Below are 14,306 nucleotides of genomic sequence, written 5' to 3'. Positions count from 1 at the left end.
CAGCAGCCACAAAATTAAAAGACGCCTGCTTCTTGGGAGAAGGGCAATGACAGGCCTAGACAGCATCTTGAGAAGTAGAGACATCACCTTGCCAACAAAGGTCCGTATAGTTAAAGCTATGGTTTTCCCAGTAGTGATGTATGGAAGTGAGAGCTCGACCATAAAGAAGGCTGATCGCCGAAGAATTGATGCTTTTGAATTATGGTGCTGGAGGAGACTCTTGAGAGTCCCATGGACTGCAAGAAGATCAAACCTCTCCATTCTGAAGGAAATCAGCCCTGAGTGCTCACTGGAAGGACAGATTGTGAAGCTGAGGCTCCAGTACTTTGGCCACCTCATGAGAAGAGAAGACTCCCTGGAGAAGACCCTGATGTTGGGAAAGATGGAGGGCACAAGGAGAAGGGGGCAACAGAGGACGAGATGGTTGGATAGTGTTTTCGAGGTTACCAGCATGAGTCTGACCAAGCTGCGGGGGGCAGTGGAGGACAGGAGTGCCTGGCGTTCTCTGGTCCATGGGGTCACGAAGAGTCGGACACGACTAAACGACTAAACAACAACAACAAGTGCGCCCACTAGTGTTCTCGAGAAGTAATTCATCGTGACAACAGCCTTACAAAGGCTTTCTGTATCTGTGGGTGACAAAACTTGGTTCTTCTTCTCCTCTGCCTTACTCCTGTTGTGAGAAGCTGAAGACCATACGTATAGGTTTCCCAAGTAACTTAGCGGTAGAGCATATACTATGCATGCAGAAGGTTCCAAGTTCAGTAGGGCTTGGAAAGGGAGATGCTCTGTCAGCCAGTATAGTCAATACTGAACTAGATGGACCAATGGCCTTTGTTCAAGGCAGCTTCCTACATTCCTGTGTAGGGAGATTGATGTCGGCACGAAGCAGACCCAGACCTGCATTAGGAAGGTTGCTGCACCACGTGACCTCTGACCATAGCCAGGGCTGTGAGTCCTTCAGGCTGTAGCATGTAACACAGCTGGAAACAAGGGCTATGGGAAGCCGGACAAATGCTTTCCTTTTACTTCTGGCTGTCTCTTCCTCCACTATGAATGCTGGCTCTCTGTTCTACAGTATTAGTGTTAGTTAAGGGTTAGTGTTGGTTAAGGGTTAGAGTGACGAGCAACAAGAGAGAAGCCCTGCCTGGAGGAGTTTCCAACGGGAGGAGAGGAAAGACATAGGAAGCTGCCTTATACTGAACCAGACCATTGGTCCAACTCAGACCAGACTGGCAGCAGCTCTCAGAATTTCAGGCAGGAGACTGCTAGCTGTATGTGGAGATGCCGGAGACTGAACCTGATGCTAAAAGATTGCAAGGGAAGGAAGTTATCCCAGTTGCTGCTGCAAAAGGCGGTCTGTTTCTTGAGTCTCTGGCTTCTGCCGTGGTAGAATCCTGACCTCAGCTGCTTTCCCTCCAGGTGATTCGTGCCAAGAGACGAAATCCCTTATGGAGCAGCTGAGGGGCGAGGCGCTTAAATTCCATAAGCCAGGTAAGTTGCCCTGGAGGTCGTGTCTCTCCAGCCAGGTTTTCACCTTCACCGATGAGCTCCTGATATGCCAGGGCCTGTGGAAACCACAGATATTGCCTGATGTCAAGGAAAGGAGTGATTGGTGTCAGGAGGGTCCAGTTGTGCTGTGCTCATGCATGTGGTTGTGGGAAATGACGCACCAGGAGCCTGCCTGTGGGTTAGGAGACGTTTTATTTATATATTGGGATATATTTGCACCCTGCATTTCCATGACAAGGCAGAATTCAAGGCAGCTTACCGTACAAATCCTTAAATGTTATCATTGTAGGCTGTGGTGGGCCTATAAAGACAGATGAAAACAAAACCGTACAGCGTTGGTCAGTGTCGGGTTACAGTTTTTTCTTTGATAATAATAATAATAATAATAATAAGAAGAAGAAGAAGAAGAAGAAGAAGAAGAAGAAGAAGAAGCCACTCTGGGCGGCTTCCAACAAAACACTAAAATACAATTACCTACTAAACATTAAAAGCTTTCCTAAACAGGGCTGCCTTCAGATGTCTTCTAAAAGTTTGGTAGTTATTTTTCTCTTTGACATCTGGTGGGAGGGCATTCCACAGGGTGGGCGCCACTACCGAGAAGGCCCTCTGCCTGGTTCCCTGTAACTTGGCTTCTCGTAGCGAGGGAACCGCCAGAAGGCCCTCGGCGCTGGACCTCAGTGTCTGGGCAGAACGATGGAGGTGGAGATGCTCCTTCAGGTATACTGGACCGAGGCCGTTTAGGGCTTTAAAGGTCAGCACCAACACTTTGAATTGTGCTCGGAAATGTACTGGGAGCCAGTGTAGGTCTTTCAAGACCTGTAATGGAAACGTCCGTCCCCCCCAATAAAAACTTTAATACATGCCTACAGGCGCACGGATATGCATATATAGAAGCTAAATCGCCGCAGAATTTAAAACAAAACAGTAGCAAAACAGCATCATAGCACAATCTGGTTTGGGGCAAAATTGCTGTGGCCTTGCTTGTGCTTTTGAGTGTGGACCTGGACCCTTGCTCTGATGGTGGCACTGCTTATATTTAGGCTTTTGGTGGCTTATCTCTTGTAAGGTGGAGTTGGCCCCACTTGCCACCAGGCGGCACCCAACAGCACCTGACTCTGCCAAAAAACAAGTGCGTTTGGGGGTGGTAGGTAGGGGAGATCACTTATGAAGCCACAACCCCACATTACTAAGCCCCACAAAGCTGGGCAAATGATCAACTAAAGAATGGCAAAGAAGAAACTTGAATGGAAAATTATCCCAGTTCTGTGACTTGTGTGTTTTTTGTTTTTGTTTTGTTCCTTCTGGGCACAGAGATTTGATTTTAATGCAGAAGACTATTCAGCTGCCACTGCCTGCAGTTTGCTGATTTGCATACCGTGTGCTGATCATGTCCCTTGTACCTTTCCAGGTGAGAACTACAAAACGGAAGGCTACGTTGTCACACCCAACACCATGAACTTACTGAAGCAGCATCTGGAGATCACAGGCGGACAGGTGCTCTGGGTGGGGTGGGGATAGAGATCTTCTGTCCTTCTTCCTTCGGGAGGCTGGGTTTACGGAGCAGCTGGCCCCCGTAACTTGCATCTCTCAGTCCCTGTGAAACCTTGTGCCCCCCGAGCTGCTGTTATGGCAAAACCCAGATTTGCATAGCTCTAGCAGGCATTGGACAAGGGTGTCTGATTTACTCTCTCCTGCCCAGCAACAGTTTCCACTGGAAGAATAAATCTGATGCCAATCATGTGCAGGTGAACAAGGGTTCGCCTTTGCAAAGGTTTTTGAGAAACAGCAGAGACCTCTGTTTTCCCTAGTCCTCACTTCCTCGGCCGTGAAGCTGCTGTTTTCCATGTCCTAAATCCCTAAGGATGTACTGTGCTTAATGGGAGGGACCAGAAGCCCTGCAATTGAGGCCTCGTAGACAGCCAAATTCTCCCCCCCCCCCTGCCTTTAGTGTGTATGCGATGTCAAGTTGTAAGAAAAGAGGACACAGCCATGGTTGCTTAGTGAGCTGGATGTTGCTGCAGACTCCTGCAGGGACCGCTGTGGTCCAAACCACCGAGCCTCTTGGGCTTGTTGATCGTAAGGTCAGCAGTTCAAATCCCCACGATGGGGTGAGCTCCCGTTGCTTGTTCCCAGCTCCCGCCAACTTAGCAGTTTGAAAGCACACCAGTGCAAGTAGATAAATAGGTACTGCTGCGGTGGGAAGGTAAACGGTGTTTCCGTACACTCTGGCACTCGCCACGGTTCTCCGTGCACCAGTAGTGGTTTAGTCCTGCTGGCCACATGACCCGGAAAGCTGTCTGTGGACAAACGCCGGCTCCCTCAGCCTGAAAGCGAGATGAGTGCTGCAACTCCATAGTCGCCTTTGACTGGACTTAACCATCCAGGGGTCCTTTACCTTTACCTTTTTACCTACATTTTTGTCATAGCTTATGATCCAGGGGGGGGGGCCCTGCCCTGGCATTTGGGTGAGGTTGGGTGTGGTGTGTCTTTGAGGTTTTGAGGGGGAGACTGCGTCCAAGGAGATCTCGGTTAACTGCATTGAAAATGTTTTCTGCCACAGGTGCGCACTCGGTTCCCTCCTGAGCCCAATGGCATCCTGCACATTGGCCACGCCAAGGCTATCAATTTTAACTTCGGCTTTGCCAAGGTGAGAGACCGGTCACTTTTCCACACTCTGCCCTGCTGCAAACTCAGCTTTTTGCTGAACTGGAGTTGGGGTGGAAGGCGATAGTGAGTAGGGAGGGACAGTCTCATCTTCATCTGGCGATGTGTGTGTCATTTTTTCAAAAAGATAGGCCCCAAAGTGGCTCATAGCATATAAGAACATATGATAGATGAATAGGCCAGAAGACATAACAGTTGGATTATAGGTACCTTGTTTGAAAGTAGGCATTTATTAATTTGCTTCAGCGTTTTATACATTGTTAATGTGCACTGTACTCCCTACACGTTAAATTGAAGTTTCAAATTGGAACATGTCAATTCCATTTATTTATTTTTTGAGGTAACTTCATTTTTCTCCATTTTCATCTTTAAACTGTTTTAACACATTTGCGCTGAGCTATATCTTTGTTCACATTAAAGCATATGACGTGCAGCTATTCCATAAAATTAAAACTAAAAATTAAATGACAATGAACACTCAGATAAACATTTCCGAATATATCGACCAAGTTGCGTCAAAGTGTATATATCTCAGCCTTATTGCAGATATGAAATTATGTATAGCAACGTGCATTGCTTAAATTGGTGGCCATAAGGGAAAGGTATCTTGTATCAGTAATGATTAGAATTTAAAGGGATTTGTAGGAAGAGGGGAGGGAGGGGAATGACAAAATGGAATTACTTTTAGGTACCAAGCTGACGTCTTGCTGAACTCGTGGGTGGCTTAATTGTACTGCTTAATTTCTCTCCCCACAACCAGGCAAATGGCGGGATTTGCTTTTTGCGCTATGACGACACAAATCCTGAAAAGGAGGAGGAGAAGTACTTCACAGCCATCAGGGACATAGTGGAATGGTTAGGTATGTGCGTCTTGTGCTACAAAATGTGGAAATGTTGCCTGGGTGAAAGAGAGCTCTGTCTCTGGATGGGCCAGGGGCGTGGGAGGAAGACTGCTGGCTTTGTGGACCCCATGCTAGGTTAATACCAGTGCTTTCCTTCTAGAAAAACAGGTGCCAGTACTCACCATGAAGTTGTTACAATAAGTGCCACACTTTTAACCAGTGGCTTCTCTCCTCTTTTGCTGGAAGCCGCCCAGAGTGGCTCGGGAAACCCAGCCAGATGGGTGGGGTATAAATAATTATTTATTATTATTATTATTATTATTATTATTATTATTATTATTATTATCATCATCATCATCATCATCATCGAAAAAACGGCGTTGGTACCCGCAGAAAAAAACAACCACTGGTTAGCCCAATTTGCACCATGGTGTGTAGCTCAAGTACAACAATGCGGCCCTTAAGGATGGCTTGTCTACATGAAGCTTTTAAGAGTAGCAACAGCTTGTTTACACCAGAGAAGCCTGCCTGATCAGGCAGCCAATGGCCCCATCTAGTCCAGCATCCTTTCCTCGCAGTGACCGATCTGATGTCTGAGGGTGGGTTTCGGGGAGTTGTTGCCCTAAGACGTGGGCTTGAGGGGAGCGGTGGGGAATGGGCCGAGTATGGCACGAAGGGGGCACACTTTCTTATGACCTGGCCTTATTTTCCCCAGGATACACCCCCTATGCGGTGACGCACGCCTCCGATTACTTTGACCAGCTGTACACCTGGGCGGTGGATCTCATCCGGAGGTGAGGAGGGTGGATGCTGAAAAAGGGGAAAGGGTTAACACCTGACCACAGGTGCATTCTTCCTTCCCTTCTGACTGTTTGTGTCCTTTCCCTCCCTCAGGGGCCATGCTTACGTTTGCCACCAGAAGGTGGAAGAAATCAAGGGACATAATCCGCCTCCTTCTCCATGGCGAGACCGGCCGGTCGAGGAATCGCTCTTGCTTTTTGAGGTACTCCCATTTCATGTGGGCAGTCTAGGGTGGCTTCCCCTGCTAGAGAATTCAGCATTCTTGGCCCTGTCTGTTTGGGGTTTTTTTGAAAACCACCACCACAACAAGTTTCTAGCCCTCATGGTTATGCCTGTAGTAATGGATGATGGCTCAGAAAATTATACAGGTGTGCTTCCAGCAATCAGAGTCCTTATTTTGTACACCTCTCTCCCTGCCCTCCTTAGATGGCTATTGTCCTTTGTCCTAATCTGGGGGTAGCCAACATGGTGCTACAACTCCCATCAGCTTTAGCCAGCGTGGCCCATGGTCAGGCATGATGGGAGTTGTACTCCAACAGATATCTGGAGGGTCGCATGTTGACTACCTTTATCTGGGCCCTTCCACTTAGTTTATTTCCTTTCATTACTGGTCAAAAACTCATTGAAATAACCAAATCTTGGAAGCAGGATTAATTTTGTAAAATAAGTAAAACAACAACAACACGTTGCTCTGATTGCATTCCTTGGGCTTCATTGGCATGAATTTGGCATTTTGGGGAGCAGCCTTTGTTGCACAGCATATACGTTTGTCTGCCTGTAGAGCAGAACAACTGGAAGGCTGCCTCTGCCAGGGCAAAACCTGAGGCGGCAGAAGCTGCTGTTTTTTAACCTCATGGCCAGCTTTCATGTCTGACTGGCTCAAAGCTCCAGTGTGGGTTCCTCCTCTGCAGGACATGCGCAAGGGGAAGTTTGCGGAGGGCGAGGCCACCCTGCGCATGAAGCTGGTGATGGAAGACGGGAAGATGGACCCCGTCGCCTACCGCATCAAATACACACCACATCACCGCACCGGGGACAAGTGGTACGCGAGACGGGTTGTGTGTGTGTCTGGTGTGGGTACTTGAGGGTTGGGTGGGAACCCTGTGGAACATCTCGCTTGGGGTTGCTGGTTCAGAGATGGGTTAGGTGTTTCTGGCCCACATTTTCTGTTGGGATGGATGGCTGTGCCATAGGGCTTAATGTGTGTGCAGCAGCAGCCCCTCCCTCCCATCCCCGGGGCTGCTTAAGAAAGCCCTGCATGCCCTGAAGAGAAACGGAAGTGAGGGAGACTAGGCCAGGGAGCACACGGACCACCAGGCCCTGACAGAACCATCCATGGCCTGAGGAGAACCCTTGCGGCGAGAACCTTCCCCTAAAGACCTGCGTGCTCTGAGGGAAGGTGGAAGCGAGGGAGGCCAGGCCGAGGATGCCCCCATACCATCGGCTCCCAGTTGGCCCCCATGGGACTCTTGTCTCTTTATCGTGTGTCTGTTTTGCTGTTTAAAACTTACAAACCACCTCAGAGGCCTTGGCAAAATGGCGGCTCACAAATCCAGTAAACATTTTTTGGCAACTGTGGCTCGGAAGCTTGTGCTGGGGCTTTCGGATTTGGGGACGGGGGGGAAGAGAGAGTGCTTCTGAATTTGAGCAGGATGCCATCCCCTTGGCCACGGTCGACCCTTGCTCTCCTCAGGTGGGAAGGCTGGCCTTTCCCCCAAGCAGATTAAAAGCAAGGGCACACGCCGTGGTAGGACAGTGGATCTGCAAGAGCATTTTGAGGGATGGGGTTGATGGCTGGGTAGGCTGTGGGTGGAAAAAGAGTTGAGCTGCATAGAGGTGGGCTGGTTCTGGAGCTCTTGACCTTACAGCTGTACCCTGGGTTCCAGGTGCATCTATCCCACCTACGACTACACACACTGCCTCTGCGACTCCATAGAGAACATCACTCACTCGCTCTGTACCAAAGAGTTCCAGGCCAGGTAAGAGGCACAGAGTTCCTTGCTTGACTGGGAAGTGGCTGAGACGCTCTCCTGTTGTGGGGAGCAACCACAGGCCTGTAGCGGAATCCCTTATCCTATGAGGAGAAATAGAACCCCAGATTTAGGAGGCTTGGGTTTCTATGGATTTAGACGACTCCTCATCTGTACAGGGCCAGAATCTGCCACTTGGATATCCTATCCTGAGGATTCTGGTTTTACCTCTAGTGGAACGCAAGCTTCTAGCCCTCATGGCAAAGGTGAAAACTAGATCTAATGGCCTTAAGTTAGAGAAGGGAAGATTTGAATTGGATGCTAGGGGAAACTTCTTGAGGATGAGTTCAGCAGTGGAACTAATGACCACTCCTTCAGTGGAGACCTTTGAACAGAGGTTAGATAGTCAGCTGTCTGTCAGGGGCGCTCTGCCTCTGGATTTTCTGCCTTGAGCATGCAGCAGGATTTTAGTATGTCTCCTGTGACTGGGTCTCTGTCCTGCTCTCATCCTGACCGTGCATAATTATTTTTGCTCAAAAACAGGAGTCCCGAAAGCCAAACAAATTCTGCAAAGCTAGATAGTCACAAGCACGTAGCCGACGTCAGCCTCTTGACAGGAATCGACCTGCTTTTCCCTGTTATAGATGACCTGTCACAGGGGTGTGGAGTCTTAGGCCCAGGAACCAATGTGACCGCCTCAAAACTTTTTTTTGTCCAGCTCTCAGGACTCATCTCTGGCAACACCCCTCACTACCCGAGCTTTGTAATTTCCTTGACTTTTGGGGGGGCCTTGTTGAACCTCTTGGCTGCATGTAAGGAGGATAGGGAAAGCTGTGTGACAGTGCAGAAAGCAGACTGAAGGGGAAATGCTCCACTTGCTCCTGTGACTGGTTTTGCCTCTGGCTCTGTCCGCCACGTGGCCCTCGGGAGGTTGCCCAGCACGGAATGTGGCCCCCAGACTGGAGAAAGTTCCCCACTGCTGCTCTGACAGCTGCTGCTCTTCTCTCTCTTGGCAGACGCTCCTCCTATTTCTGGCTGTGCAACGCTCTGGATGTCTACTGCCCCGTGCAGTGGGAGTACGGGCGCCTCAATCTCCTCTACACGGTGGTCTCCAAACGCAAGATCATTCGCCTGGTAGATTCAGGGGCTGTCAGGTGAGGAACAGGGTTTGATTTTTAAAATTATTATTATTATTTGAAGTACAGTGGTACCTCGGGTTACGGATGCTTCAGGTTACGGACGCTTCAGGTTACAGACTCCGCTAACCCAGAAATAGTACCTCGAGTTAAGAACTTTACCTCAGGATGAGAACAGAAATCGGGCAGTGGCAGCGGGAGGCCCTGTTAGCTAAAGTGGTACCTCAGGTTAAGAACAGTTTCAGGTTAAGAATGGACCTCCAAAACGAATTAAGTTCTTAACCCGAGGTACCACTGTACTTGTATGCCACCTTTCAGGGCAAAGCGCCACTGCCAAGGTAGTTCACGAAATATAATCGGCTTCAGACCCCTAACAGGAACTTGAGGCTCCCAAGTAATTTTATGGAACAATCCACTTGCAATATACCCTGAGTGAGCTTCTTTTTACTCATCTCTGGGCAAAATCTGTGATCCATCGCCAGAGTTGTTCCCAGCCCTTAATGCTGCCCCTCCCCACAGCCCTGGGTTCACGTCCCTCCTTGGATGGCCCAGTGCCTCAGTCTGTGAAGTCTCGTTAGAACAGCGGAAAGGGCTCTTGTAATACCCTTCCTGGTATGGTGCGGAACCAGGTGCCTGCAGACATCGTTGGACTACAGCTCCCATCATCCCTTGCCATTTAGCCATGTTGGCTGAGGCTGGTGGGAATAGCAGTCCAAGAACACCTGGAGGGCTTTCTGAACGCCAAAGCCCTTCCCATCTGCCTAAGAAGGCAGTAAGTCAGCTGGATGGAGGGGTCCTTTGCTGCTGCGTCCTCCAGACATTTTAGAAGATCTGTAATCCCACCTTTTGATGTAAGGATCCTCAAGGTGGCTTATAGGAGAATCTAGCACATGCATACTTCAAACCCACCCATCCAAGCAGCCCTATTTCACTTCAGCGCTGTAGTCCCAGGTTTGGGGGGCGGGAAGAGGGGATGCATGTATGGCATGCTGGGAAGGAACTAGGCCGGTATGTTTTGGAGCAAGGCTTCTTTCTGCCTCTTGTCACTCACTGCTGCCGTTGCCCTTCCAGGGACTGGGATGACCCACGGCTCTTCACGCTGACAGCTCTGCGGCGCCGGGGCTTCCCAGCAGAGGCAATCAACAACTTCTGCGCCAGGGTAAAGACATGTCCTTTGGGGTTCGGTGCAGCTCGGCCAAGGGGAAAGCGTGGGTGCCTAAATGCCATGGGGTCTTGGGTACAGAGTTCAGGCCCTGTTCGGGGTTTTGCTTGCGTGTCATGGAGCTTAGGCGCCACTTTTTCCTTTCGGGCATAGCGTGAGCAGCAGGGCGCACCCCCAGCAACTTTGTTGTGGAGATGCTCCTCAGTTACATGGCTTCAACGTGGACCTGACTAAGGAACCTCTTGGATTCCTGCTAAGCAACCACAGGGTACATCCTCGGTCTCCATGCCTCCAGAGGCAGCAGGGAAAAGTGCCATCTCCCTGGAGCCATATGGGCAATGGAGAGATTGGGATTGTGGCCCCTGAACACGGCCTAGGTGTTGGCATAGGAGCCTGCCTTAAACCGAGTCAGGTCATTGGTCCATCAGCTCAGTATTGTCTGTCCTGATTGGTGGCGTCTCTCCAGGGTTTCCCAGCACTGCCAGGGATTGAAGTTGGGTCCTTCTGAATGCATAGCAGATGCTCTGCCACTGCGCTACAGGGCGGCCATCTTCCCCTTAGAGCCGGGATGAAGAACCCCTGCTCCATGGGCCTAATCCGTCTGGTCAGACTTCTTAATTGAGACTGCCCCGCACCCCCTCCAAGCCGTGCCTCCTTCCCCCTGCCGTTCCTCTGCTCAGTGAGCTGATCATTCAAGAAGAGATTTATTCCCATGTCATCAGATCCCTTTCTTTTCAGTTTCCTGTCTCTGTGTGGAAGCCGAGCAGAGGAAAGTTTGTGAGCGAGTGGGGTGTGCGTCTTTTGGCACCTCCCACCACAAGTGTGTAGGCCCCCCCCCCAATTCCCCTGGGGACCACTTTCCCCAAAGGGAGTTCAGCCCTTGGAGCAGTGGTTCTCAACCTGTGGGTTCCCAGAAGTTGTTGGACTACAACTCCCATCATCCCTGAGCTCCGGCCTTGCTAGCTAGGGGTGATGGGAGTTGTAGTTCAGCAGCATCTGGGGACCCACAGCATGAGAAAAGCTGCCTTGGAGAAAGAGAGAGAGAGGACATGTTCCCCACCCCTTGCTTGGAGCTGGTAGGTTGGCCTTTCCCTGTTGCTTGGCTCACTCCAACCTCTTCTTGACAGGTGGGCGTGACGGTCGCCCAGTGCACAATGGAGCCTCATATGCTGGAAGCCTGTGTGCGGGAGGTGCTGAACGAACAGGCGCCCAGGGTCATGGCCGTGCTGGAACCACTGTGCGTGACCATCGTCAATTTTCCCGCACCGCAGAAAGTAAGCCTGCGGCCTTTGCAGTGTGGGGGCTGGGTTGCTTGCCACCTTGCCCACCTCCCTGTAAAATCTAGGCCTCTCTTAGCACCTCCATCGAGCGTGCATCAATCAATCCTTCCTTTCTTCCTTACAGACCTTAGAAATCGATGTACCCAATTTCCCCGCTGATGAGACCAGAGGTTTCCACAAAGTCCCCTTCCAGCCAACTGTCTATATTGAGCAGAGTGACTTCCGGGAGGTGAGCCTGTGGACGGGAGGGAGGGAGGGAGAGGCAATGCATTGAGGAAGAGAAGAAAGCTGATATTTGTGGTGCTGGGGGCACAGAATGGGGTGCTGCAAAAATTGTGGGCGCCTCAACCGGATGCCAGCTGGGCGTACTTCATCCTGCTGTAGGATTCTGGAGCAGATGAGGCATCATCTCTTCCTTGCTAGAAAGCGGGGCATGTAAAATGCGTCAGCACAAAGGCTCTCTCTTATTTTAAAGGGACTTTGCTATCTCCACCGATCCCTCCTGTATGGAAGGGTGTTTTAGGGTATGTATCTCCAAGTTGCCCATAGTTCCTGGTGGTCTTGGCAGTCACCACTGTCATTTGCGGTTCCACCTTTTCTTTTTTCCAGCAATTTTGTGTAGCTTTTGCATTCTCTGGATGGCAGCCATGCCTGCACTGCAGATTAATTCATTTCTCTTGGTAGCACTGGCTCCACAGACTCGGAAAGTGTATTTTGAATCTGTCATTGGCTGTTTGTATTAGAAGTCCACCTTGTGGCCACTTCTACTGGCCTGGACCATCTCTGCACGATCTTTTAAAAATATGGATTTTAAAAATTAGAACATGTCTCGTGGCACCCAAAGGGGCCCTGTTCATGTAGGTTGGCTTTCCTGCCAAAACTAGGCCTGGTGGTAGATAAGCTGAACCCCAGATCCATGTTCTTTGCTCTGTGCTTGGACAGATTGGCAGCTTGTAATCGGCACCTGTCTTACTTGGGAAGATGCTCCTTGTCCAGTAATACAGTGGTAATAATAATAATAATAATAAATTTTATTTATATCCCGCCCTCCCCAGCCGAAGCTGGGCTCAGGGCGGCTAACAACAATCAAAATAATCCAACGATTCTAAAAACATTTCATTATAAAAATAAATTAAAATCAAATTTATGGCAACCAATAAGCAAAATTCTGTGCAGAATTGCCAGAGGAGGGGGGTCAGGCTGCGCCCTGACCAAAGGCCTGGTGGAACAGCTCTGTTTTGCAGGCCCTGCGGAAAGATGTCAAGTCCCGCAGGGCCCTGGTCTCTTGTGACAGAGCGTTCCACCAGATTGGAGCCACGGCCGAAAAGGCCCTGGCTCTAGTTGAGGCCAGCCTAACCTCTCTGTGGCCTGGGATCTTCAAGATGTTTTTATTTGCAGACCGTAAGTTCCTCTGTGGGACATACCAGGAGAGGCGGTCCCGTAGGTACGAAGGTCCTAGGCCGTTTAGGGCTTTAAAGGTTAAAACCAGCACCTTAAACCTGATCCTGTACTCCACCAGGAGCCAGTGCAGCTGGTATAGTACCGGATGAATGTGATCTCGCAGCGAAGACCCCATAAGGAGTCTCGCCGCGGCATTCTGCACCCGCTGGAGTTTCTGGGTCAGTCTCAAGGGTAGCCCCACGTAGAGCGAGTTACAATAATCCAGTCTACCTCAGGTAGACCTGGTACCTCAGGTTAAGTACTTAATTCGTTCCAGAGGTCCGTTCTTAACCTGAAACTATTCTTAACCTGAAGCACCACTTTAGCTAATGGGGCCTCCTGCTGCTGCCACGCCGCCCGAGCACAATTTCTGTTCTCATCCTGAAGCAAAGTTCTTAACCCGAGGTACTCTTTCTGGGTTAGCGGAGTCTGTAACCTAAAGCGTATGTAAGCCGAGGTACCACTACATGTGACATAAAAAATATAAAAAATCACTGCACTGCCCAATATAAATGTTATACATTTATATGTTCCTGAGTGTTTGTATACACACACATGGTTATATTATTAAAAAGTATGTTTTGTTGTTCAAACACATTATAATGAGGCTTATTCCCACCCCCACCCCCAATCTTCTAAGGGCACACCTTTCCCTTTTCTCTTGTTTTCTGTCTGAGCTTCATTTGATCGTCTCTTAAACTGGAACCAAATTGTTTGCCTTTTTCGTCTGGCATATCCATGCCCACTTGTACTAAGGGCTGTTCTCTGACCGCCCACACCAGGCTACATTCTGCAGGCACATTAACCAGGTCATCATCTTGGCCAGATTTCACCAGGAGCCCTAACTCTGCCCCCTTCCTGTGATTGGTGACTCCTGAGCTATGACAGGATCTGCCCATACAGAGCGTTGGAGCTGTGGGCAAAGAGTTCAGATGCCCAGCTGATTGCTAGCTGTGCTGTTCTGGCCGAGGCCGCCATGCCCTGTGGAGAGATGCTTCTGAAGAAGCGTCTCCACCACCATCATTCAGCCTTCTGGCAGTTCCCTCCCTGCAAGTGAGGTTACGGGGAACCAGGCAGAGGGCCTTCTTGGTAGTGGCTCCTGCCCTGTGAAACGCCCTCTTGTCAGATGTCAAGGAAATAAACAAGTATTTGGCTTTTAGAAGGCATCTGAAGGCAGCCCTGCTTAGGACAGTTTTTAATGTTTGATGTTCTATCGTGCTTTTAATATTCTTTCCACAGGGCTTGTAGGACTGAGTTGTTCCACCTGGCTTTTGGCTTGGAATCAACTTCTCCTTCCCCTCATTCCTTTCTCCTGTCTCCTCCTGTGATGGAACTCCTATTTGGGGACTTCCCTGGCTTTTTTCTGGCCCACGTGGGACCAGTCTGCATAGCTGGCCTTGGTGAAGATTTGACGTTTTCATCCCCAAAAAGTTTTTGAGTTTCTACTGAAATGAAGCGGCATTTTAATGTTGTATTTTAATCTTGTTTTTAAGTTGTAT

The 14,306-nt window shown here is 49.7% G+C and overlaps 1 protein-coding gene and 1 long non-coding RNA gene across 2 annotated transcripts in view; one reads left to right on the top strand and one right to left on the bottom strand.

Moving 5' to 3' along the window:
- Positions 1-14,306, bottom strand: part of LOC307209225 — a 247,000-nt gene that overhangs the window by 187,881 nt on the left and 44,813 nt on the right. The gene's annotated exons all lie outside the window — the stretch shown is intronic.
- Positions 1-14,306, top strand: part of QARS1 (glutaminyl-tRNA synthetase 1) — a 32,233-nt gene that overhangs the window by 11,656 nt on the left and 6,271 nt on the right. The window contains exons 8-19 of the mRNA XM_079961058.1: positions 1,423-1,494; positions 2,921-3,006; positions 4,073-4,159; positions 4,937-5,036; positions 5,734-5,812; positions 5,913-6,021; positions 6,731-6,861; positions 7,706-7,798; positions 8,806-8,943; positions 9,997-10,084; positions 11,215-11,361; positions 11,492-11,596. Of these exons, the coding sequence (XP_079817184.1) occupies positions 1,423-1,494; positions 2,921-3,006; positions 4,073-4,159; positions 4,937-5,036; positions 5,734-5,812; positions 5,913-6,021; positions 6,731-6,861; positions 7,706-7,798; positions 8,806-8,943; positions 9,997-10,084; positions 11,215-11,361; positions 11,492-11,596 (1,235 nt within the window). The remainder of the gene's footprint in view (positions 1-1,422; positions 1,495-2,920; positions 3,007-4,072; positions 4,160-4,936; positions 5,037-5,733; positions 5,813-5,912; positions 6,022-6,730; positions 6,862-7,705; positions 7,799-8,805; positions 8,944-9,996; positions 10,085-11,214; positions 11,362-11,491; positions 11,597-14,306) is intronic.

Source organism: Podarcis cretensis (assembly GCF_951804945.1).
Source record: "Podarcis cretensis genome assembly, chromosome: 2".
In the NCBI taxonomy this organism is placed as follows: domain Eukaryota; kingdom Metazoa; phylum Chordata; class Lepidosauria; order Squamata; family Lacertidae; genus Podarcis; species Podarcis cretensis.
The sequence above is the reverse complement of the archived record's forward strand: the minus strand, read 5'-3'. Positions and strand labels throughout refer to the sequence as shown.